At 44.9% G+C, this 26605-nt stretch overlaps 3 protein-coding genes across 8 annotated transcripts; all 3 read right to left on the minus strand.

Annotated features, from left to right (window-relative positions):
- Positions 1-9704: 9704 nt before the first annotated feature.
- Positions 9705-15698, minus strand: LOC117840396 (protein DETOXIFICATION 42). Of its 6 annotated transcripts, XM_034720902.2 has the most exons (13): positions 15468-15694; positions 15207-15328; positions 13920-14126; positions 13662-13849; positions 13101-13236; positions 12442-12538; positions 12207-12307; positions 11782-11945; positions 11439-11510; positions 11254-11370; positions 10761-10856; positions 10551-10672; positions 9705-10010 (listed from the first exon to the last, which is right to left on the minus strand). In XM_034720902.2, the coding sequence occupies exons 1-13, from the start codon at positions 15599-15601 to the stop codon at positions 9968-9970; spliced, it is 1599 nt and encodes a 532-aa protein (XP_034576793.1). In that variant the 5' UTR covers positions 15602-15694; the 3' UTR covers positions 9705-9967. The 6 variants fall into 6 exon arrangements, 5 of the variants coding, with proteins under 5 accessions (XP_034576793.1, XP_072147375.1, XP_072147372.1 ...); XR_011897318.1 differs by lacking the exon at positions 9705-10010 and having other exon boundaries at positions 10627-10672; positions 11254-11312; positions 15468-15697; XM_072291274.1 differs by lacking the exons at positions 10551-10672; positions 10761-10856 and having other exon boundaries at positions 11254-11312; positions 15468-15698.
- A 1082-nt stretch (positions 15699-16780) lies between these two features.
- LOC117836529 (uncharacterized) lies at positions 16781-20597 on the minus strand. Its single transcript, XM_034715980.2, has one exon. It carries the CDS (start codon positions 19793-19795, stop codon positions 17405-17407), a length of 2391 nt encoding a protein of 796 aa, XP_034571871.1. The 5' UTR covers positions 19796-20597; the 3' UTR covers positions 16781-17404.
- A 141-nt stretch (positions 20598-20738) lies between these two features.
- On the minus strand, positions 20739-22944 carry LOC117839509 (CBS domain-containing protein CBSX5). The gene is made up of 2 exons (XM_034719851.2): positions 22478-22944; positions 20739-21796 (listed from the first exon to the last, which is right to left on the minus strand). Exons 1-2 carry the CDS (start codon positions 22798-22800, stop codon positions 20998-21000), a joined length of 1122 nt encoding a protein of 373 aa, XP_034575742.1. The 5' UTR covers positions 22801-22944; the 3' UTR covers positions 20739-20997.
- Positions 22945-26605: the final 3661 nt, after the last annotated feature.

The following is a 26605-nucleotide window of genomic DNA, read 5'->3' on the forward strand; positions in this document are numbered from 1 at the left end:
TCCAAAATCCAACACACGCCATAAAAACCAACCGTCTCCAAATTCTAGTTATGTGACCAAGCCATAACTCGTCCAATGTCGTGGACACGGCTACCCGGATAGGTTTTAACTCTGCAGAGGTTGTACACATTTCCCACAAGTAGAGTACCGCATCACGATCACCTTAGTGACGGTGCGGATCCTAACAAAGCTATTACCCACCTTAGCCAACACTGACTAGTCAACACGGAAGCACCCAAGGGGTTAACGACCCATCCACGAGGCCGAAACCGGGACCTAAGTCACCAAGAGCTTAATCCTTTTCCATGGGCCCCCGTCGCTCACCAGCACACCTGAAGCCTAGCAGTTTAGCTAGTGGGATTTAAGCTAAGCCGTCGCCCATACAACGGTCGAGTGGTTGCATGATGGTTGAGTTAGGCAAGATGACACATCAACTCGGTCCTTAGCCATGACAAGATGGATATCTCCCAACTTTGCTCAACCACTAAGGTACGAGCTCAACAATCCGGCATTTCACACAAGAAACGCCCATCCATCTCATCCACACACCACTTCTTCTTACACCCGAAAACCCAACTCCTCAGTTAAACACACTCACACATTTATTTTTCGAATAAATAAGTGTAGTCATGATTGATTTTGAGTAATGAGTTCCTAAGCATTCTAGCAGTGTTTATCATCCAAACAGAGCAACTCATATTTAGAGATAAATATAGGACAATAAGGAATAATCATAACAATCAAGGGGTGGCTATCCAACCATGTCTTGCAATAAAAATAATATGCATGTTATAAAACAGGCCAATAGGTTGTGTTTGAAAAGCTGGGTATTAAATATGCATCAAAGGATCAGGTTGGACTTGACGTTCTCAAAGCCTTCCGGGAGCTCCTGCTCGCGGTACTGGTCCTCGGGCTCAGGCTCGCGGTCGAACTCCTCCTCGTGCTCCCCGTCGGGTACTCCGCGATCTACAGCACACACAAGCGAGCACACAATAAATAAAAAGGAAAAAGATTTTACCCGTTGAGCTCCGAACAGGAAATGTAAACGGAAAATAGGTAGGAAGGGTATTTTCATGAAATTTGGATATGCCTCGGCAGAAATATATGAGAGGAGGCCGTGGTCAAATTTGGGATCAATTGAAGGAAGGTTGGCGCATGAAATGACGAGCTAAAGGAGTGTTAGGGGCTTAAAACAAGGTTTTAGGACTAAACTGCAAGAACCAGGGACCTATTTGTAATTTTTTTTCTGGAAGGTGGAAGGGTGTATTCGTGAAACTTCTTTAAGAGAGGTGGGAGGGCTGGTTTGTAATTAGAGGAAAGGAGGGGGTTAGATCAAAATTGAAGGGGATTCTCCCCTTCTTCTTCCTGGAGCACGGGTACAGGGAGGTAGGAGGCAACTCGGCGGTGTGCCGGCCAATCAAGCTTGCCGGTGGCGAGACCAAGCGGCGGGGGAGGTAGAGGAGGCCGAGGGGACTCCATTTTGACCCTCACTTTGGGGATTCGGCGATGGAAAGCGAGGGGGCCGGCGTGGGAAAAAAAAAAGGTGGTGGGCGGAGCTCTGGTGGCGGCGCACGGGGTCGGTGGAGAAGGGGGGGCGAGCTAGGAGGAGAGGCGAGGTGGTGGCAGGGGCGGCCGGCCACAGCCCCTTTTATAGGCAATGGGAGGGGCGGGCGGAGGTCGGAGGTGATGATGACGGCCGGACTTTCAGCCGGTGGCGTGCCGGAGTGGACGTCCTCGTGGATGGCGTGGTGGCTCGGTCGACGAGGAGCACAGGGAGTCCACCGAGGTGATGGCCGGCGTGACGTGCGGTGGGACCGCAACGACCGGCGACCGGCGGTCGGCGACGCGGCGCGTGCGGCCAGGCGCTAGGCGCCAAAGGCCGGGCGTGCGGTGCGTAGGCGGGCGTGGGCGACCGGGCGCGCTGGCGTATGCGCTCGGGCGGGCACGTGCGGCGAGCGGCGGCCTGGCACAGGGCGGCGAGCGGAGTGCGGGCGGCCTGGTGCGGGCAAGCGGCGTGCTATGGTGTAGCGGCGGCAGGAGCCTGCGAGGGGCCAGGGGCGCGCTAGCGCTGGTGGGACCGAGGCCAGGCGCCGGAGGTGACTGAGCGGGCAGGCGCACAGGGCCCGACGCCAGGTGCAGTGTTGTCTGCGGTAGAGGATAAGTGCTGTGCGTGTTGGAGCCAGGGAACGCTGCATGCAGGGACCAGGCAGGGCCACGTGCAGGCACGTGTGCCAAGGAGAAGCAAGCACTCGGCCACTAAAAGGAGAGAGAAGCCTGCATGCGGAGCTAAGCGATGCATGCGGCTAGCACCAGGTTCCAAAGGAAAAATAAAAAAATGGTGCATGCATGCATGCGTAGGAAAACGATAAGGTGCTGCTGGTGCATGCATGCATAGGAAAAAAAATAAGGTGCTGCTGGTGCATGCATGCGTAGGAAAAAAAATAAGGTGCTGCTGGTGCGAGAAGGAAAAAGGAAGAAAAGAAAGAGAAGGAAAAAGAAAGAAAAAGAAAGAAGGAAAGGAAGGGAAAGAAGGAAAAAGAAATAGATGGCGGCAATTGCGGAAATGGTCGCGGGCACGCGCGGCGGTCTTCCGTCCCGCACGCGGCGAAATTTGCAGGGAACGAAAAAAGAGGGTTGACGACATCGGGTGCCGGGACGGCGGGTCCGACGGGAAGGAAAGGATTTTTCGGGAGCTCAACGGTCGGAAAAATTTGGAATGCATTTTTAGCAAATGATTTAATTTGGTAGATTTTTACGGGCGTTACAACGTTGTTGTGAAAGCTAGAATTCAACTTATTGTTGTCTAAAGTTGCATGTCAGATTCAACACATATTTTGGACAGAATTGTTAGTTTGTGTGTTTAGGGCTAAATAATTGTTGAATCACCTAAAGATGATCAGAAGAAAGTTGTAGATAACTTAATAAGATTTCTATGAAGTTAAGATCATGCTTGTTGGATGATTAGAACTCCAGTTATACATTTCTGAAGTTCATGTTAGTTTTCTGTCCTTATCGGTACAGACCTAAGATATTGGTATATTTGATCATGTTAACCTGTGAATTAGCTTTTGGAATTAATAACAAAGTTTTAGATAATTTCATTAAATTTACATAAAGTCTAGGGTCACCCGTGTCGGATGCTTATATCTCTAGTTATAGCTAAAATAAATGACTACTGTGCTGTTGTCCAGATTCTGTAAATGTGCTTAAGTTATTAGCTTTAACTTGATGTTGCATTGTGTGTTTGTTAGTTAGCTCATATCACTATTAGAGTTAAATTGATCTACCTGAGAATCTTATAAATGCGTCATATAATGTTGGTCAAGAACTTAACTAATAAATGGTCATGTATATATGTTGCTACCAAATAACCTTGCTGCATAGTTTACTAGAACCTTAGTGATATTGGTGTGTGACTTGCTTGTGTATGAGTGATTTAAAAACAAATGTAATATACTTTGATCACCTTCAACTTGCTGGTTATGTGATGCACTTATGTGTGCCATGTTGATAAGCACCATCACCCTAGTTCTTGTATGATGCTAGGCTTAATTAGCTCTTGACTGTTAAATGCTTGCAATAGCTTGACTTGAGTTAACTAGTGTGCCATGCTTGTTATGCTTGCTATCTTTGTGGAGACTTGAGTGATAATTAGTTAAATAACTTGCTCTCTAAGTACTTATGTCTTGTGGTGTAACCTTGTGCTTGTTCTGAATGCTTTTATTTAATGCATCTCATGTTACCATTCTTCGTATTCATGCATTTGCATCTTGCATCTCATCTAGATACGCTAGATAAATCACGTGAAGGACATGATGATAGAACCGAACCTGAAGACGGTGTATGGTGGACCTATCCCGAAGATGGAAGGACTAAGCAAGTGTTGAGATGGGAGATACTCGCCGAGCGAGTGTCGTCTAACAAACACTAACCTAGTGTTGGATTCCAGGCAAGCCCCGGAGCATGATTTCATATCTTTAAATACTTGCAATACAATTGATTGCTTGATTGTGCATTTACGTTCCAGGAGTTGATTGAAACCATAGATGCATGAACTTAGTACCCTTTTGATATGAACACTAGTATATTAAGTTGAGTAGTTGCAATGCTTAATAGAACTCAGTAAAAGTCGAGTGATTGCCTATCACTCGCGAGTTATAGAAGTTGATTGCTTTACTTATGTCGCAACTATAAGGATGATGGATGGGGCCGGGCTTATGTTCGGTACTCGGTGGTTTGCCCCATCTGTCTACATGAAATTGGACTAAGGTCGAGATGTGATAGCGTTTGTGATTAAGTATTTGAAAGTACTAATCTCATACCTATATGGGATGAGGAAGTCTAGTACCTGATTGAACCGAGACGTGAGCGGATCGTCCCACTGTCTCTGGAAACTTAGTTTTCCCCTGGTGCATCATGTGGTGAAAAGTGCGGTCGTAGTACGGTGTAGTCCGAGTCTATGGAGCCTTGTACCCAGGGAAGTGGGCCCAACACGGGTCTGGGAATTGACGGGGACGGCTGACAAATAAAGCGACCACTCATGGTGCACGAATGTCGTGGGATTAGGTCATCTTGCATGGTTAATAAATTCGAATCGATTCGTCTGCCTCTCACGGTTTGGGACTGCTTGATCGCTATGCTGCACTGAGTAAGAAGTGGAACAAAGGATGACGAATAATACTGATGCTTGATTAAATTGCTTGTTCAAACATGCTTGCTTAGAATAGGTTCTTACCTAGAATGGTTAATCAACTAGAACCTGATGCTAAAACTTGAAAGTAGACCTACTTTAGATGCTTTTGGCAAAACAAACCCATCAGCCAAAAAGCCTTGCATGTCTAGGAGTCGGTGGAGTAGTTACCACCTGACAGGTAAGTCTTGTTGAGTATTACTATACTCAGCTTTACTTGTGGCTATCAGGTTTGCTGTTGTTTTGGGTGCTAGTCTTACTTGGCCTACCCCGCTCCCTCCGGGTTGGACGGTCAAGTGGGATCCCTCCTCGGACGGCGAGGACAGGGGTCATTGATATCATGATCGGCTTCGTCATGATACCGTGTATCGACGTTTAGCTTCCACATATTTTACTTCTTCATTGTTTGAAACCTTGCAAATTCTGTTTGAATTTCAAAAATTATGTTTGAATTTCAAAAACTCTAATGTAATAAGTTGTTGAACTATGTTAATGTGATGGGAATGTTGTAATCTCTGTAACTACTCACCTTCGTGTGAGCAATACTTCTCAATCCTGAGTATGTGGTTTATCGGATGAAATCCGATGGACGACTAAGTTGACTTGTTAAGGTGCAAGATCGCGTGTTAGGCGACTTAAGTGCACTTTAGCTAGGTTAATAGGTTAATTTAGACGGTTCTGCCACAAAATATCACATGATTAACTAAAAATATATAGTACATCATAATGCATTCATTCATAAAAGTAAGAAAACACCCATGCGAATTCATATGAACAAAAAGAATAGTAAACACATAGTACAAACTCAATAATTCTAGTCATTAAGTACATAAATATATAGAATTATGCATGACTTCTAATCAAGCACTTTTTAATAGACACAATGCTCACATATGAAAAACTCTACTGGACGTATAGTTAATATGTTGCAATAAATTTTTGTTATTAAGTAATATGATAGATATAATTATATAGCAAAAAAGATTGAAGGTAGAAAATCTATATATTCTACACTTGTTTAGTCTATATCACGAGAATTGCAACAAAGTCATACTTATTTTTTCAATGGTGCTCATGTTCTCCCTTAGAATTCCTAACAACATTAAGTATATGAACATTTCCATTATTATACATCATATCTTACATACTAGTGTATGGTAAATCATAAAAATACTATCGTTATAACAATGTGTTGCATCAACTAGACTATATAATCAAATATAATATCACATAATTGTGCAATATGTTGAACACATTGTATGATCTTTCACTATTTTCAAACCCCATGTAATTTCTTATTTAACTGCCATACATGTCCGTTATTTAAATGGTACCAAGTGGACACGAGTTTAACATCAAGTTAAAGGCACTATTAATTTGTATGAAACAAATAATCAAAGTCATCAACAACAAAAGGGTGTCTTATAAATTTAAAATTGGATATAAACCATAAAATCCAAACTAAGAGCATCTCCAGCAGTCTTCCAATAAATATTTCCCAATAGCTTGTTAATGGGAATATCCCAATCTCTTTCATTGTTATTAGGAGAGTTACTTTTGCAGTCTCCTAGTAATCTCATCCAAATCCAACTACCATATTGGGGGAGTCAAAACTCCTTTATTTAGGTAGAGTTAGGATGAATTATTGGGAAAAGAAAAAAGTAAAGGAAGTCTGCTAGAGCACTATTTTTCACCAACTCTCTCAATATGGTAGTCAGATTGGGTAATTGGTTCTTCTGGAGATGCTCTAACTCCCTTATGTTTGGTCATATGATAATATATGTTTCTATACAACTGAGTTTAGATGCATTAAGTAAAGTTGAAGTCATTCAAAAATCAAAACAAAAAGAAATAAAGATAATTACATTCACGCCGCACTTGTTGCACTCATACTTGCGTAGATTGAATTAGGTGTAATATTGACTCTAAATCAGCTGTCACTCCTTAGAAGCCATGATTGACGAGTTAGTGGATGGAAAAAAAATTATTGCTTGGTCTAAATAATTAGGCCTCCTAATGTCTGTGGACACACAAGGAAAACCATGACGTGATGAGTTCATCCAAAACCTGAACTATCTAAGGGGACCTTAAGAAGTGGCTTGGTTGCCAATTCTGCCATAGGTTAATACCAGCATGCCCACGTGCATGCCTCAAACTAAGTCATATGGTGGCATCAGTCATCAGCACTAGTGCGCAACCATCACCCACTCCATTGACACAACATAACCAAGCTATCTAGCACATATAGGAGGAGATCTTCACTAAAGCCAAATGGCTTCTTTAGTAGGCAGTGAGTTCATTTCCACTCCAATGTCTAAGTGGTGTAAGATGGCTACTAGATGATTCCTACATCTATACATTGATTAAGTTTGTGTCAAATAAAAATGGAACAACCTAGAAATTTTATGTTGAACTATATCTGGGCATTAATTTAATTAATAATGATGGCTCATGGACCAAACTTGTTACAATAATGAATTGCTTAATTAATGAACTCTAATAAACATTTTAAGCCATGCACATTAACAAGCCCATTTTGGGTATAAGAATTTGGTTAGCCTTTGGATATTTCTTAGTTGGGCCATTCATGTTGTTCCTGACATCAAACAACTTACCAAAAGTAATGGGCTTTGGTCCAAGATGGAGAGTATCCTAGCCCAACTATCGGACCTCCCTAGCTGTACTACATCGACTCACCAAAGCTCATCGCTTCGGCCTCCGGTTGCTACCAAACAGCTTTCTTTGCCTCAACTATAGACTTTACATCCATTGCCCCTCTTCACAGTCCTACCCAGCCTCCTTAACCACCTCTATCAAAGAGGAACACGATGACGCGAACTCCATGGCACGTGCCTCTGGGCTCCATAAGTCTTGTTGTACTTGATCCTATTCCTAGGCCATGACCTCTAGGTGCTCAGTGATCCCCTCTGAAACTAACATCACATCTTCTAAGCTTCCCTCAATGGATGAAGCTCATAGCCTCCACCCAACAACCTACTATGATCACCCATCCTAGGATGTTGTGATTCACACAAATGCTCATGTCAAAGCCTTAGGAAATTAATCAAGCAAGAAACAAGCTAGAGGAGAATGCACACCTACAACAATAGTGTCAACCCTAGCAAGCAGTCAGTTAAGTGGCGCTCGGCCAAAGAGAAGCCTAGCCCCCTCCCGTTGCAATGAGTGGCCAACTTGATCAAGGTCAAAATAGAAAGCGTCGACCATGACAAGGGAAACAATGAGTGGCCAACTTGATCAAGGTCAAAATGGGAAGCATCGACCGTGACAAGGGGAATGCTAGGACCTTCTCCTGCTCTACATTGGACGAAGTAGACAAGCCCCTTAGCCCAAAAGCCCTCATGGCCACTACCACACTGGTGGGCCTCTGTCAATGTTGTGGGTGTTGGAGGTTGGGCGAGCGAGGAGGTGCAGCATGGTTGGTGCTTGTGGTGGCTTCATGTGGTAGCTGTGGGGCAGTAGTGGCAATGGCGGTTGCCTTAGAGTGATGAAGCTATGGCGGTAAGAGAGTGGTGGCTGTGGCTTTCTAGGTGAAAGACAATAGTGATGTTTTGAAGGCCATAGGGACGAGCACACGTACACATAGCACCATGCTAACACTTCCGTCCCCACTTCATGTAAAAGGGTTTACTCGAAGGTTCTGTGGCTGAAGGACAAAGACTTATAAGATGTCTCCACCCTTATAACTAGCAAGGTGGTACTAAACATGTGCATGCAGCAGTAATGGGCTACTATTGGGCCATCCAAATTTGGACCGGGTGTCACATGCAACCTCAATGGATGTCCTCGTCGGTCCAACTCACCCACAATTGGGCAAATATCCAGGAACATCCCCTCTTTGTGCATGATCGTACGCCCAGTGCCGGGACCATGTGCCATGCAGTGTGTCCTCTCTGGGCTCACACGTGCCATGCGCCATATGCATGCACACTGACCCGTACGTGCAACCGTGAGGGTCAGCTCTAATACTACTTGTAACACCCGTCCTCCAAAGCCACACTACCCAGACCTTCTGAGGGGGGACATGCACACACATACCACCTTGCACTTTTATCCTCACTTCGTGTAAAAGGGTTAACCCGAAGGTGTTATGGTTGAAGGACACATGCTTATAAGTTGGCTCCACACTTGCTCAACTACCAAGGTGGTACTAAACATGTGCATGCAGCACTAATGGGCCACTACTAGGCCATCCAAATTTGGACCGGGTGTCATGGATGTCGTTTAGGCACCAACGTCTTCCTTGATTTCCTCGGGTGAAAACCATGCCTACGGTCTCTGTTAGCGCGAGTGACGGTGGCACCTTTTTGGCGTCGCGTTCCTTCCTAGAGGCATTGCTTTGGAGATCCCTTTCTAGACTCTCCAGTCTCCACCTTGTTGGTGGCTCATCCATGATGATGGCAATACTTTTGATTGTCCGGTGGTAGAGGGTTCGGGCGAGAGATGAATTGATCCTTCTCTCTCTCCCTGCCCCTCCTCAGTCCTAGACTGTGTTGATGCCTAGGGGTCCACGATATGTGTGACGTGCAGAGTGGCGTTCCGCTTGTGGTTCCATTGTAACTTGGTGGTGGTTGGTCACGCTTAGCGATATTTGGTTCGGTGCCAGGTGGTGGTGCAGCTTATGATGTGTGGCATTGTTTATTTGTTTTCTAGTTTTCTTTTACCTTGTTATAACCTTCCATGAATATAATCTTTTTTCTACTGTATCAATAGAAAAGCGGTGCTGTTCGTTTAAAAAAAGATAGCATTATCGTTTGTCATTTCACTTTTGCCCTACCTTAAATTTTGTGTTGGGTACCCCACAAGGAGGAAAGGTGAGTAGTATAGTATATAGCACCACTATCTATCACCGCCTAATCTTCGAAGACTACTTCACCTATTGTTTTTATGCCACAACCCACCGCAAGGTGATGAATGCCTAGGTCGTCCATACACATAATGAATTCATTGGCATCTTTGGATCACATTAGTTTCTTTATCTTCTCCATGCTCAATCTGATTAAAAATAGCTATCCTTGTTTAACTTCCAACTATAGTAAGGACATATTATTTTACTGCGTTAAGTGTAAAGAATCCATATGTACAAGATCATACGACTGCCCTGTTCTCGCCTTACACATGCTAGAAGCTCGCATAGAGTCTATACGGTCCTAAAGAATGGGGCCATCATGCTGGTTAACTGCTTCCTGTTTTGTTCGAGAAATACGTTATATTTTTGACGAACAGAAATACGTTATATTTTTAGTTGTGCACTGAGGTTCAGCTGCGAAGAAAAGTCCATGGCCCTTGTGCAGTCCCTATCCTGGAAGAAAAGGACAGAGCAGTACTGTAGCCATTAGTCAATATTTAAAACAAAAACTACACTACATACAGCTGGTGTAACACGAGATTCAAGCACAATGTTTGGGCAAGAAAAATCAAAAGAAAGATGCACTACCAAATCGAGCTAAATAATGTCATTTTTTCCCAAAAGATTTGGTTCTCTCACAAAGGCGATTTGTGTGTTTATAATGGTGCGGCATAATGCACCGTTTCAAATATCATTGATGGAAGTGGGCACTCACTATTCTTGGTAGATGGTAGAGAGCCAAATCTTGTGTCAGAACAAACTGTTTCTCTTTATCTAGGATATAGAAGAATAGTTGGATTCTTAACTTGAGAACCGTTTGAATTGGATCCGCAGCTCTTGCTCAAATATCAGCAGGTTTTTAAATGGAACAAAGTTGTATCTTGGTTGGCTTAAGAACATACATGGAGGGTTTCAGCTTCTGTGTTAAACTGGATAATAAGATTTGAAGCATTCATGACCAAATAAAACGTTGGAATGGTTGGATGATTTTACCTCCAAAATCCAGCAAACATCCGGAGGCTCATGTAGATCACCAAAGCTACCCAAATTCCAGTAAAACCGCTATAACTTGCTAGAGTGAGTATGCAAATGATACTGACAATACCAACAAGGACCTAAGGATGCAGAATTCAGTAAAATTTATAGGAGAAAAAGTTTTAAAAAATACAGGACAACTAGAAGAACAGAAGTTTGTCAACTTGCCATTGAGTAGGCAGCATATCCAAAATCTGACGCTCCATAATTGATACCATCAAAAACAAAAGCTAAAGCGTTGATTGGTTGAGTAAGACAGACAAACTGGACAGGGAAAAAAATCAAACAGTTTAGCTGAAGAAATTTTAAGTAATAGTACTACCTCCAGTCCTTTCGGACATGGCTCATTTGCCCCCGTTCTTTCCTAATTTCTCTCTTTTTGACGAAATTCCTAATTTCTCTCTTAAAGGCTTGCATGCAGATTTCTCTCTCTAAAGAGTCTCAGGAAACATGCAGGAGTAGTCAAAGGTGGAGGAAATGACAACAAATATGCAGAACATCATGTATACATGATCCTTTTGAAAAAGCTTCCAGCATCATGTAAAGATGACCTGAGGTAGCGTTCGTTTCAAGCTATCAACATCAAGAAAGATAATATGAACCTAACACTAGCATATCTGAGAATTGCCATACTCTTAGCATTCAGTATACTGAAACATACCGGTATTCCTATGTAGATATGATGCAGTACACCCTGATCACGTGTAAATAACCCAGATCCTATACGCAAACCAATACCAAGAAGTATGCTTAGGAGAAGTCCCAAAACCAATGCCAGCTGCAAAATAAGAAGTGAGTCCCTAAGGCCATGGAAAATGCCTCAAATAGAAAACCAAGATAATATACCTGTAAGACACGCGAAGCTGTGGCAGTAGCCTTTGGATAGTCCTTACGAGCAAATGCACTTGCAAGTATAGCCTGTTGAAATGCAATCCGGATTTATGAGCAATAAACCAAAAGACAAGATGCATGTCACATCACTCCCAACATATCATATAGGCATTATCCTAACACCGATAAGAATATTAGATGCTTTGTATGTTTCAGTTGTTGGCCAGTATCTCATAAATTTGTCTTGTGTCAGTGCATCAAGAAAACCATGTTATCAATCATGTTAATTGCAGCTTAAATGTCATAAAAATTCCAGTAAAAAGGTTAACAAGCAAGGGACAGCAAAGGGTTTCATTACCTGACCAGCAAAAGCCAATCCATCCGCAAGGAGCGAACAAGCCAACCAGGTCTGCAAGCAGATCTGGAATGCAGCCATTGGAGTTGAACCTAGTCGTGCAGCCATTGACGCAGATAGTGTCACACAACATGTTGCGGCAATAACTCGTGCAAGCAACAGAAAACCTAGTGTGAAAGGGGATCTTAATACGATCAGTATGAGATTTAAATAATCATTGAAGACAATATCTTTAATGTAGAATTAAATGGTGCATGGCTCAAATGTAAATAAGGAAAAAGAAGACTTGTAATGACAATGTCAACTATAAACCTAATGAGCAATTTTTCCGTATACAGACAATCCTGGAGCAGTAATCAGTACAGTCTTCTACAGTGGAAAAGAGTATTATATCTTAGTTGGAGTCAAGTGTATTAGGAACAAATTACCATTTTTAAGAAACCGACCAAACTGCAGGTGTTTCAAGCTGGGTGGCAACAAATCAATATGTAGCCTTAATCTCCATAAGAGTATGGATGCAATAAAATATCTGCAGAATGTTCCACCATACACTATCACAAAAGATAGAACACAAGAATTATAAACTTTTGGATGTAATGTGACTCCCATCTCGATAGGTAAAAAGCAAAGGTATGCATCAAAAGAAACAATAGCACTACTTACTGTGATACAACATGAGCAATGGCCGCACCCCTGACACCGTATTGGAACACAAACATAAATATTGGGTCCAAAACTATATTGATAGCATCTCCAGCCACTGGCCGTCATAAAATCATTAGACCCATCAGGAAAACAGAAATCCTTCCAAGAAATATTGCCACAAACCATTAACATTACATTACTCATCACGTAGCTTAAATATGTTCAACTGTCAAATATTATCTTGAATATATTGCAGTCGATGTTGGACCCTTCAATCCAAATTGCATATTTGAGAAATGGATTGAAAAGAATGTGCTCAAGAATATTGAGAGTAATGTTAAGAGCATCAAACTACAGCTACTTGGAGAAGTGGAAAAGGTTCACTTTACTCCTCTCAATTATCGACATAAGTTGGTGTAATTCAGATGTTCACATGGCAGATAACTTAACATCCAAAACTGGTTTGCTTAGTGGTTGTATGGCATGAACTTAGTTGGGTGTGGAATTGCCAGGTATGAGCTTCTATGTCACACGGGCTTACTAACATCATCAAGTCAAAGAAAACACTCTTCTCTGCATCTTTTTCTTCTATCCATTGGGGGTTCCTTTGCTTTCATCAGAATTCAATTTGCCAAATATATACAGTTTACTGTTAAAGAAATGAAATATTAATATACCAGTTGCATATAGAGGCGTCTTCGTATCCTTAAGTCCACGGAAGACTCCTTGCATTGCCAAAGATAAAAGAACAGCAGGAGCACCAAGAGATCTGAGAACCAAGTACTGTAATGCGGGCTTCATCATAGCAGAATCCTGTTGGAAAATAGAAATTCCATTCAATAAGTACTCGCTAATGGGGAAAAGCAACAAAAAGTAAATCCCGAAGGCCAAACAGATTCTTGCTAAAATTTTCAAAATCTTCACAGTTTTCAATTATTAATCTGATAATGACACTACTCTATTGCAAAAGTTTCTTACTAAACTAAACTACAAGAAGAAGTGTATTCTAACTTTTCTGCACTGGAAGTTTTAGGAACCTAAGAGAACATTTATTTAGCTAGTTAAGTAAAATAGCAATAGCAGTGTCCTCAATCAAAAAGAAATTGGTAAAGGTAAAGTTTGTTCTGTTGTTCGCTGCTATAATTTCAGAATTATAGGGAAAACCATTATGCTATCATTTTTTTTGTAAAACGGATTAAATAACATCAATAGTTAAAAAGGCATAAAGAAAATGTTACCGGTGTTACACCCATGTAGCCTAAGATAGGTTTTGCAGAGAGAACAAGCAGTAGGGTTTCAAGTAGGCCGAGCACCCCACCAAGTAGTAGTGCTGTAGAGACTGATGGAATGTTTTTCCTCTTTTGCTCAATATTGACCTCGCATGAGTCAGTTTCAAAAGATGATTTGCTGGTAGTGGCACTAGCCTCTGCAAATAAATTTTAAGGTGTCAAGAAAAATATGGATTGACCATCTGTCCATGCTTTTTAAAAGATTACCTTCAGAAGAAATCAGTTCCTCCATTTCACTATTAGAAACAGCGTGTTCATTTTCTTGATTTATTTTGTCTTTGTCTCTGCCATTGGACATAGCATCCTCCTCAGCAACAAATGATGTTGTGACACTAACAAGGGGGAATATTGCAATTCTTGAAACTTGATTAAACACAGCAATTGCTACACCTACAGCTCCGAGTTCAACCGGACCTGTTTGTCAGAAATGAAAAGATATTAGACCAATGACATTACCTGCATAAAATGCCCCAGCGGTCCTGAAACTTGTCCTATGGTCTCATCTAGGTTCGTAATCAAGCTTAAGGACCAATGCATTTATAAGGGGAAAAAGAAGGAAAAATGAATGTGTGTGATTATGGTAGCAGAAGTGTATGGTTGACCGTCAATTTGCTTTCAGCTAGAGAAAAAGCTTTTTCCAGGACCGCAGAGTTAGTTCAACACGTATAACAAGGAGAATTTGGTAACGGAATTGATTATAAAAATGATATGGCCTATATAGACCACAGCTATCTGCCAAAGCTTCCATTATAGAAGACTAAAATGAGGTAATTATTTATTTTCTGTTCCAGCTATATGAATGCATTACCAGGTTAATGCTAGTTAATCTTATCCGAGCCACTGGTTTAAACAAATTTCTTGATCGAGTAACACCTCCAGTATGCCAGTATGGGAATTTAATTTGGAATTAAAGAGAACCTCTGGAAGGATAGTTTATAATAAGCCAGTGTCAAATGTCAACAGGACAGAGGCAGTACCATACTGCAAAATAAAGAGGGGGGAGTTGTGGGGTGGAAACTCTAGCGATCTAGCCACCTCCTCCACTGATCGTACCTAGATTGCGGCTGTAAACGGGGGCTAGGCTGCTAGCACATCATCTCTGCGTTTACGGTGTTGCAGTCCTGTATGTATCGATACCATGGAGGCGTTGTTGCTGTTGCTACGGTGCTGATGATAATTTTGGTTGGTAAAAGGAGGAACAAGAAGAAAGCGCAACTGCACAGGTTTGACCTCTATATATAGCCTTTAATAAGAATTAAGGAGCAGGCAGCTAAGTCAGTGGTTCATCAAATTTTCTTTCAATCAGCAGGTGCAAAGCGTGGTATGTGGAAAGTCTCCGGTCTTAACCTATTTTTAGTTTCGTTCTCGGGAGCAAGCTAGGACGGGGTGGAGACTTCGCAATGACGAGACGACGGAAAGCAAGGAGAAAAAACAAAATAAGAGAATTATATAAGGCAAGAGCCGTTTCAAAAAAAAATTAAGGCAAGAACAAACCTATGTGGCCAATGAAGGCGGTGTCGACGAGGGAGGCGACCGGGTCGGCCATGAGCGCGAGCGCGCCGGGCACCGCGATCCCCATGATCTCCTGCCCGAGCTCGTCCCAGCTGAACGCGAGCCTGCAGCACGGACCAGCCAGACCAGCCGGAGGGGGATGGAGATTGATAGCGGGGAAGAAAGGTGAGCTCCGAGCTCGACGCGCGCGCGCGCGGAAAAAAAGAAGAGAGAAAGCTAGCTGGCGATCATCGGATGGCTCACCTCGCGTCCCGGAAGAACACCCTGAGCGGGTGGTGGTGGTGCTCGTAATCGCCGGCCCCTTCCATGGCGGCGTCGTCGTCGGCGCTGCGGTCCAGGAGGCTCTCCTCGCGGGAGCAAGCGCCGCCCGTGTGCATCGCGAGCGGGCCGAGCGCGACGCCGCCCACCTTTGCGAGTGGAATCGGAAAGGGAATGGAATTTCTTGTTTCAAAAAAATGAAAGGGAATGGTATCGTGGATGGGTGGGTGGGTGACACGGGGGAAGGCATATGTGCGCTTGGCCTGCGTGAGGAGGAGGACGAGGCGGCCGGGCTCAGTTGGCGCCTCCCCGCGGCGCGGGCTGGGGCGGGGCGAGTGGGCGCGGCGGGTTCCGGAATGAGATTGGTTTTCTGATTCGGTTGGGACGCTGGGTTGATTTGTGTGTGCCGGAACCGGATCAGTCGGTGCAGTGACGCACAAACCGGATCAGTCGGTCCTAGTAATGGTTTTTCAACAGATGCTAAACGTTTGTAACAGAGCAAGTGCATGTCAAACGAAAGGAAGAGGATGCAGGCAATGCGGGCTTGTTTGGATGGAACTCTGAGCCAGGCAGCAGTCGCCAGGCAACGATCCTGACCCCAGGCTGACAAAATCAAGCGCCTGGATGCGCTGCCGGGTTCAGCCAGCGTTTTGTGGACTCCATCCATGCCTGGCGGCTGGCGCAATCGGACTTGGTGGACTCGCCGCCGGTCACGGCCACCTATGGGGAAGCAGCCACCCTATGCGAGTGCTAAACTTTAGGATATGAGGTGCTAAACTTCAGGAGGGTCACATCGGATGTTCGAACGCTAATTAGAAGGATTAAACATAAGCTAATTATAAAACTAACTTCCGAACTCCTATACTAATTCGCAAGACGAATCTATTAAGCCTAATTAATCCATCATTAGCAAATGATTACTGTAGCATCACATTGTCAAATTATGGACTAATTAGGCTTAATAGATTCGTCTTGCGAATTAGACTCTATCTGTGCAATTAGTTTTATAATTAGACTATATTTAATATTTCTAATTAGTATCAAACATCTCATATGATAGGTACTGAAGTTTTAGGAGGATGTATCCAAACGCCCCGCAGTCACCGGAGAAGCAGTCGCCCGTCGGCCATAGCCTCAGCAGTCAACGCTCATGCGATGCAGCACCCCGCACCCGCTCGCTAGTGTAGTGGCAGCCCCCGGGCGAAGCAGTCGCCGGCTGCTGCGGTGGGGAAGCCGCCGGGGATTGCTGTTGGGAACAGTTCCAAGCGCCAATGGACCTTATTTGGGCCGAAACCAGTACTGGAATTTTAGTGGGCTTCAATTTTGGCCCGCGCGCATCTAAGGCTGAGATTGCCGCTAAACGACGCCTCGTTATGCAAATAAGCGGCGCTGCTCTTGCATTGCATCTCTAAATATGAAGGAAAATACATGTCAACAACATGGATGTTCTCAAACCAGCTGTCAACACCCATGTAGAATTTTAGACAGAGCAACATATTATACTTAATGAAGGATGTCAAACTAAGTTTTTCAATCCAAAAATAAAGGAGTCTTAGCTACTAAGCACATGACAATCAGTTTAAACTGAAATAATGGTTATTGAATGTCTGATATATGGTAACTCAATCATAATACTGATTACAACGACTAACGAGTCCATTCCCAAATCAATCAAACCCGATCTTGGAGTTCTGATGCCGATCAAAACTCGGTTCATGATATCTTGAAACTTGACAAAATGAAAATCAGATGTAGGAAGGGTAAAGCATCTCTGGAGTTCAGATGCAATTTTACCTGAGAAAGGTTGCAAGAGGTAACCTGCATACACTGCAAATAAAAGCTTTGCATAAAAGAGAACATCAACTCTCAGTTAGCAGTCTGTAATCTATAGTTAGCACCCATATAACTGGGAAAGATCTCAATCATCTCAGGACTCTGGGTTCCAAAACAGAATGGAATTTTTCAGGAAGAAACTTAACTTGTTTCTGATATTTCCCCTCTGAAAGAATAGAAAACAGCAACTTGGCTGTGGAAGCTTCAAGGGAGAAGTCCTTCTCATCAATTTTGGTGAGGTAGGCCCCAGCCCTTTGCACCTCCCCTTTCTGAAGTAGCCTTCTAACTACAGCATTTAGCGTCCGTGAGTTGGCAGGACATCCATTTTTCTCCATAGACCGAAACAGATCATCGGACTCTTCTAGCAACCCTTCTTCTATATGACTTTGTATCATTAAGCTGTAGGATACTATATTAGGTACTAGACCATTGGACGAGATAGCAGAAAACAGGCCCTTTGCTTCGTCAATCCTGCCAACTTTCAGCAAGGCACGAATCATTATATTGAAAATACTAACATCAAGTTCTTTTGGACACAGGATCTGAAACATTCTCATCGCTTCATCAATACACCTATTATGACAGAGACCTCCAAGAACGATTCTGTATGTGTCCATTTTCAACTGTGTTCCACTTTCAACCATTCTGTCATAGAGTTCCCTTGCAGCAGAAGTCCTTCCAGCTTGAAATAATCCTTGCAATATTATGTTATATGTAATAGAATTAGGTTTAATATCCTTGCTGCACATTTCTCTGAAAAGAGCAAGCCCATCATCTATCCTTCGGTTCTTACAGTAACCATTAAGCAAAGCATTATAAGTAAAAACACCAGGTCTCAAGCCAATTGAGTCCATACCAGCAAGTTGCTCAATTGCTTCATCCATATTTCCATCTAAGCAATATCCATCTATCAGTATAGTAAAAGAAACAACAGTCGGTTTCACACCTGTGCGTACCATCTGATCAAAGAAATTCTGTGCTTCCATAACCCTTCCATCTTTGCACAGGTTGTCCATTATTGTATTCAGGAACACGGCATTGGGATGGATACCTCTATTGACCATTTCAAAGGCTAGATCCTCAGCCTTCTTCCATTCACCAATGCTACAGAGACCATGAATTAGCGAGGTTAAAACTACGATGTTAGGAGACAATCCTTCAGCGACCAACTGATTGAATTGGGACATAGCATCCTCTACTCTGCCTGTCTTGCAAAGTATGTCAATTACCGTGCTGTAGCTGACTATATTTGGCTCCAGACCATTCTGTCGCATTTTTGTAAACGCAGCCATTGCCTTATCCACCATTTCATGTTTACCGTACGCACATATTACTATGTTGAAGACATGATGACCAAGTTGAATACCGTCTTGAACCATCAAATCGAGGAGATTGTGCATATCAACAAGAGCTCCTTTGGTAGCGTACCCATGAAGCATAATGTTGTAGGTAGTAACGTTTGGTTTTTGACCCCTCCGGACCATCAAATCAAAAATCTTCCTAGCTTCTGTGCATTTTCCAGTCTTACAAAGATAGTCCATCAACAAATTATAAGTGATAGCGTTTGGTTCACGGCCACTTCCGGACATCTCTTTGAGCAGTCTCTTCGCCTCTTTCAACTGTCCTACAGAGCAGTATCCGTGTATCAGACTATTATAGGTGGCACTATTCGGCGTAACACCACTATCAAACATGTGTCGTAGAACTGCCTCAGCCTTGTCCATTGCTTGAGCCTTGCACATGGCATCAATGATTGAGTTGAATGTTATAACATTTGGTGAAATCCCCTGACCCAACATTTCTTGAAACAGGATGTAAGTTTGCCCCAGTTTACCCTCTTTAAAGAAGCCATCAATGACAGTGCTATATGACACCACATCAGGTGGGCAGTTGTATCCATCATCAGCCATCATGTGAAGCAGCTCGAGAGCCTTCTGACTCTTCTTTTCGGTGCAGAGCCCCTTCATAAGAGTGTTGTAGGATAAAACGTCAGGTGTGCATCCGAGCTCCTGCATTCGTCTGAGCACCATGTCCATTGCGTCGCTCGTCCTATTGTTGTCACAGAGACCCTTGACCAGCTGATTGAGGGCGATGACATTCACCATCCATCCCATCTTGATGACTTGGCCAAAGGCAGATAAGCCGAGGTCCACGCGGCCTACTTGGCTGAAGCAGCGGATGATGATGCCAAAGGTCCAAATGTCGCAGGCCACCTTGTGGACCCCGGCCCTGGCCATGCGGCCGAAAAAGGATACAGCGAGCGCGGCACCGTCGCGCACTGACGAGGACGAGTCCGCGCGAGCGACGGCGGTCAGGAGCTGATTGAAGGCATACACCGAGGCGGGCCTGGCTTGAGGAAGCAATTCATCGAACAGGTTGAGCGCGTCCTCCCGGCCGAGGCTTCCGGAGCGGTAGCGCTCTCCGATGATCCGCTCCAATTGAAGGCACGTGCGGCCGGCAGGCCTCGCCCCGTGCGACATGCCCCGATCAACGAGCTTCTGGTGGGATGAGGCGGCAGAAGGCCGGAGTGGATGGTCCCGCCGCCGGCGTCGCCTCCCCGGCTCCCCCAGCGAGCCGTTGGTTCGGTTCGTTGCTTTCGCGAAAGGGAACGCCGAGGGAGAGACCGCGTCCTAGCAGTCAGGCACTGGACTGTATTGTTTTTTCAGCGTCAGCATGCACATCGTATATTCTTTACATCAATTTGTAATGCCGCTACTCAATCCAGACTCTGTTCCATTTTTTTTATTTTTTTATTTTTGCAGGGAACTCTGTTCAAACCTTTGAACACAGGTAAACATGCCATTTCGAGACTCATGCTGACCTGCTCTAGTTTTTGCTTCCTAAGCCATGCTTGAGAAATGACCTGCTGGGCACTACATATAGGCATGGCATGGATGAACGACTAAGGGAGCGTTTGGTTTCCTCGAGCTAAAGTTTAGTCCGTGTTACATCGAATATTCGGAGACTAATTAGGACTAAATATAAGTTAATTATAAAACTAATTGCACAGATGAAGGCTAAACGACGAGATGAATCTATTAAACCTAATTAATCCATAATTAGCAAATGGTTACTGTAGCAGCACATTGTCAAATCATGGATTAATTAGGCTCAATAGATTCATCTCGCGAATTAGTACAGGGTTATGCAATTAGTTTTATAATTAGCTCATGTTTAGTCCTTCTAATTAGCATCCGAATATCGGAGGTGACACTCCTAAAGTTTAGCACCTCGTATCCAAACACCCCTTAATAGATTCGTCTCGCCATTTAGCCTCCATAATGGGTTTTGTAAATAGTATATATTTATTATTTCTAATTAGTATCTAAATATTCGATGTGACAGGGGTTAAAAATTTAGGAGGAGGAACCAAACACCCCCTAAATTTCTTACTCATAAAAGAGTCATGGGCTCACAATAACGTACAGCATCAAGGCACAATGCTGCTTTATTAAAACCAAAAACTTAATTAAAGCATAACAGGGTCCAAATAGTTCATCGGCACCAAGCAAACACATACTCCACAAGGTCTCAACTTCAAATGAAAAAATGTTTCAGAAACAAAGGCACTTGATACATGACAACAGTTCATGTTCATCCCATTTCGTTTCACCGCAAGATGCTAACGAGGAAACAGCAAGCCCTCTTCAGATCTCTGCAAAACTCGGAGCTTCTCCGCTGCTCACTGCAGCTGCTCCCGGAACACCCTCAGCACGTCAGCGAACGTGACTATCCCGGCAAGGCGGCAGTCGTCCTCCTCCTCGAGCACCCACACGTAGCTCACCCGGTGGGCTAGCGCCTGCACCATGACGGCCACCAGCGAGCTCGCGGGGCTGCACACCACAGGCTCCTCGGCCGACCGGCGCCCGTAGCTCCCTGAAGACGGGCGCCTCAGCAGCGGCCGGCCGGTCTCCTCATCGGAGGACGAGGAGGCGGAGAGGGAGGAGAACGACGACAGCGTCTCGTCCTCAATCAGATCAAGCATGGCGTCAAGGCCCTTGTCCTTCAGCCCGGCCTTAACCGCACGCAGGATATGCTCCGGCGGCGACCCGAAGTAGTCGATGTAGGCCATGAGGTCCGCCACCGAGAGCGTTGCGATGGCCGCGGCAGCCGTCTCATCGCATGCGGCGAGAAGGGCCGGGGAGATCTCGCCGACGAGGTGGCCGTCCTCAGTGACCACGGCGACCGCGGTCTCCGTGGCGACGGCGTGGCGGATGAGGGGCGCGGCGGACAGGGCCGACTCGCCGGGGCGCACCGAGAGGAAGTCGGTGCGCACGAGGCCGAGGGAGGACACGGAGCGCGCGGCGGCATGGTAGAAGAGGCCGATGGAGTTGAGGAAGTAGCGGACGAGGTCCTCCTGCGTGAGCCAGCAGAAGTCGGCGGCGGCGCCGCCGATGAGCTGCTTCTTGCGGCCACCAGCGCGGAGCGGGACCGCGAGCACCTGCGCTCCGCTCAGGATCGCATCAAGCGCCTCCAAGATGCTGCAAAAAAGAAACACCACATTGGTCAGCTGGAAGTGAACTGAATCTATGGCGTAATTAAAAATGGGCAAGACGCGCATGACGAGGACGAGATCCCAAAAGAATAGCCACTTTTTCAAGAAAGATTCGATTAAAACGCGCAATTTTCGAACCACATGCGAAGATCCTGCTTCTATTCGAAGTAGTATCCATCAAACGGCACAATTTCCGGGCAACAAGTAGACGAAAAGATATCCTAAATTGTGAAGCTGGAAGCGACTGAAATCTTGCAAGGAGACAGGGGTGCAAGTCGCAATCTCCGGGGAACCCACACCGAACACACCACAAGATTGTCTCCAGTGAGTCGGACGATTTGACCCGAATGCGGCTTTTTCTTCACCGCATGACAGCCACTTGTTCGAATGGCGTCGCATATTCCAACTTTCCAAGCAAGTAACCAGAGTTCGTTTGGAGGGGGGGAAAATTGACGCTAACAGTAACAGGTACATCAATTTATCTTACGAAGGTTGCCTTCTCGTAATATATTTCAAGAAGCAGTTCTATTTCGCAATTTTTGTAGGGACTTTGACCAAAAAATCGTGTCTCCTTTGTGACGGGTTTTTAGCAAACTTCCAATCTTGAACGAGTCCCACGCGTCGTTTGCCGAGATCCAAGAGAGGGGGGGAGGGGTTGAGCCCTTACCTAGAGCGGGGGTCGACGCGGCGGACCTCTCCGCCGCCGTCCTTGGGCAGGAGCGCGGAGACCGGCTTGGCGAGCGCCGCGGCGGGGCGGGCGAGCGCCTCGGGCTCGGTGCAGAGGAAGCAGAGCAGGTCCGCGAGGCCGACCCGGCCGGCGACGGCGCGCGCTGGTCCGGTCACCGCGACGCAGGCTGCGGCGCCAGAGCGGGCCACCCTCCGGAGCGCGGCGGCTAGTTCGCCGGCGGCGGCGGAGAGCGGGAGCGACCTCACGGCCGGCTTGCCGATGCACAGGTCCGACACCTCATTGGCCAGGAGGCTCACTGCCATGCACTCGCGGGGCGGGCCCTGGGCGGTTTCGAGGATCGAAACCTCTCTCAAAGATTTTTTTCAGGGAGGAGGGGAGGGGCGGCGAGGAACCGCGGAGGCGTTTCTTGGTCGGGGGCAGGAGGATTTGGGAGGAAGACGGAAGGGAGGGGGTTTTTGGTTCCAGCTGAGAGGGGCGGTTTATATAGGCTTTGGGGTGGGAGAGGGGGTTGCTACGCGCTTTGGGTTCGTAGAAGGTCGATGACATGTGGGACCGTAATATGGTGGGCCCGGATGAGGCGAGAGCCGGGTTGGTTCGGGGTGACCTGGGCGAAAAGTGAAAACCCCTGCCGTGGTTTACGCGGGTGGTTTACGCGGGGCCGTCGAACGGAGTACGGTTTAGAAGTCGGCTTAGCTGAGCTGACAGCTGAGTCGAGCCGAGCTGGCTCGGGCTGATTGCTTACCGGGAGATTTGTGTAACGGGCCCTACTGTTTCGGCAGGTTTGCCGGTGGAGCAAACTGCAAAAACGTTTCCTCCTCCGCTACAGAAAAGAAAAAACATGCTAGTACTCGAACACAAAATTCTCTGTTGAAAAAGGCACCCATACAATGAAAAGAAGCATTGGATTATCGGGAATACAAGCAAAAGTTCTTAATTCGTGTTAAGCTTTAGTGAATTCTGAATTGTGCGCTTTATTTCCAGTCAAAAATATCATCAATCAATTCAAATATTCAGTAGGTCATAGTGTACTACTCAATAGTATATTGCAAGTACTATTTCTCTTTATTAAGTATCGGTGATGGTTTTATAAGGTCAATCTCAGTGCACAGTTTTATTGCACAGTTATCTAGACTAAAAACTAGGTAACTGTATGCCAGATGAGTATCATGGAGATGAAACTTTTCTCTCATCTGAAGAAACTCCCTCTATTAATTACCTTACCAAGTCAGCAATTTTGCTGATGTGGAGTTGAATTTAATATCATGAAACTCTCATGAAAACTCCCTATCGAGACTGGCCTAATACCGTAAAGTGATGTTTTTAATGCCATGTACCCTTGATCGATCTAAATCTAATGTGCCATAAATGCTAGCAGCCTAGCACCATCTGGTTGTAGGCTTCAAGGAAAAGGGAAGCGTGTACGTTTTATAAAATACTATTATAATCCAGTTATTCGGAACTAAATTTAGGTCAAGCTTATGGTTGCACCAACATTTGGTTGGAATAGTTCTCTCAATAATGGTATTCCCTGTACGGAATGAATCTTGTTTGACATTTTGGTGTTGTGACAGATGCACATAGATCATGAAGTTGTAATGATATTGTGAGCACGGCCTAGTTGCAAACCCCATAAAACCAAGTTTCGATCGCAAATTCACAATAGAACCACCACTTTGTTTACCACCTACGGGCAAACAAGAAAAGAAAAATCGATCGTATGTCATGCAACAACTTCTCGGTGCATCCTCCACCGCCCGATTTTCACCTTAAATAAACAGGCACTCACGCTCATGCATATCTAGCACAATGTTCTTCAAAATTTAAAGGACAATAGTGCACAATAGAATTTTTCTTGAATTCAGGAAACAAAACCTTTTTTCGGTTCAAAACATGGAAGATGTACGATGCACGAAACATATGCCGTTAGTTTATTTTTCAAAATTAAAGCACTAGTAGATGATTTATGTAACTTTCGTTAGAGAATTCAGCATCATGTCTTTGTGCGACCGTTTTCCATTATCATAGGCTATTAAAGAATGAAAATTCAGCATCAAAGTGGGGCTGACGTGCATATACCAACGCAACGTTCTCTAGAAAACATTATTGCTAGACGGCCGTAGTGCACAATAGAAAAATATCTAGAACCCATTTTTGGGATGAGGAGAAATTGGAAAAATAAAGTGTAAGCTGCGCACGGTATGTGGTCCCCTGTTTTTTTTTTCCAGAATTGGAGCTCCGATCTCGTTGTACTGTAATTTGTTGCCGATAAAGCATCGCAGAGTAGAACACAACACGCATGAGGGTGATTGGTTGCTAGCTACCATTTACCACACCTAACCCCTTGCAAGTGTGGTAAAGAAATTTGAAGCCACATTTTACCATGGCAAAAAGCATCTTGCCACACTTTTTGTCTTTATGACATGTGGAGCTCAAAAAATCTTTCAAAAATTAGTTATCCAATCAACCAACTTGATTAAACTTGGATAAAGTTAGGTGCGGCAAATATCCATTCCAGGTCCACTTGTTGTCGGATGTCGTCTGGTCTACTTCGGCAGGCCAACGTCCTAGCAGGAGCAACAGAGCTCGAATTCGACAGGGCCACTAAAGTCGTGGGATGCTTTTACTGTACGGGGTAACTTCATGGACTTCCATTTGACCCCGTGCGGCTGATCCATCCACAATAGTTTAACCTGTCACATCGGATATTCGGCTGCTAGCAAGGAGGTGTTTGGATATCAGGGCTAAATTTTAACCCTGTCACATCGGATATTCGGATACTAATTAGGAGGACTAAACGTGAACTAATTATAAAACTAATTGCCGAAACCCTAGGCTAATTCGCGAGACAAATCTAGTAAGCCTAATTAATCCATCATTAGCGAATGGTTACCGTAGCACCATATTGTCAAATCATGAACTGAATAGGTTTAATAGATTCGTCTCCCGAATTAGACTCCATCTATGTAATTAGTTTTATAATTAGCCTATGTTTAATACTTTTAATTAGTATCTAAATATCCGATGTGACAGATGCTGACCAGAGCCGAACACCCCTAATAGTTGAATTACAACAGCGTGCGGCGACAGATGCTCACGCAGGACCTCAACCGATCCACAGCACTTTACACGTGCTGCAGCTTGATAGTGGGTCAGCGGCACTACTGCCTTCCTGCTGATCTTCCGCTGTCAACTTTTTTTTTTTTTTCTGAGGGAAAAAAAGTGAGGTCGATCTGGTGGCTCGGTCAATGACGACGATGATCACCACATATTAGCACGGCACTCGATCGATCTAGAGCTTCTTCTTCTACGTACAAACTTTTATGTACAGCAAAGTAAGAAATTTCGTTCCATGCCGCTCCCGCTCGGTTTTGACTAGATGCAGCTAAGCAGCTCGAATTGGCTGGCTAGTGTGTACATACAGGTGGTTCCCGTTTTGCTGTCAGGGAACAGGAACGCATCCATCACAGACTGAATGCACGTACATTACGAACAAATACGTCCTACTCACGTACGGACTGCGGAGCACATCAGACAGAGGGACAGCTAGATAGCAGCGGTCAATCCTGATCAGCTTCGGCTACATCACGGACAAAAATCGTGACGCACGGGCTGATTGGTGCGTGAGAGTGAAAGAACGTGTTGCCGAAACGAGATGACAGTCCCCACATGCCTGCACGTTGCGAATTGATTTTAAAATTTTTTTTTGTGTGCTACCGTTGACTACGATCTACACATCATATTTTTCTTTAAATCAGATGAAAATCTGGTCGAACCAAGTTTAATTCTCCTACTGCATGCTTGACAAAGCGATGCAAATTCAGGATAAAGAAAGCGCAAATCGCACGTGAGATCGAACAGTAACACGAGGTCATTGTTTACGCTTTTACTATTCGCAAAGCGCAAAGTTAGCCGACGGGACAGCGATCTCTAGACGTCGTGGAACCTGCGCAAGCCGCAAGCGCAACGAAACGGGTCGCAGAAAAAAGCGAAACGGGTAAACGTTACCGGCGAGACCAGCCGCCACTCCCGGGCGCAGCGCCGGAAAAGCGCACCGCGGGGCCCGGGGAGGTCTAGCCGAGTAGCCGTAGCCGAGGAGCTGAGCCGACG

This window comes from Setaria viridis, chromosome 9 (genome assembly GCF_005286985.2).
Source record: "Setaria viridis chromosome 9, Setaria_viridis_v4.0, whole genome shotgun sequence".
Classification (NCBI taxonomy): domain Eukaryota; kingdom Viridiplantae; phylum Streptophyta; class Magnoliopsida; order Poales; family Poaceae; genus Setaria; species Setaria viridis.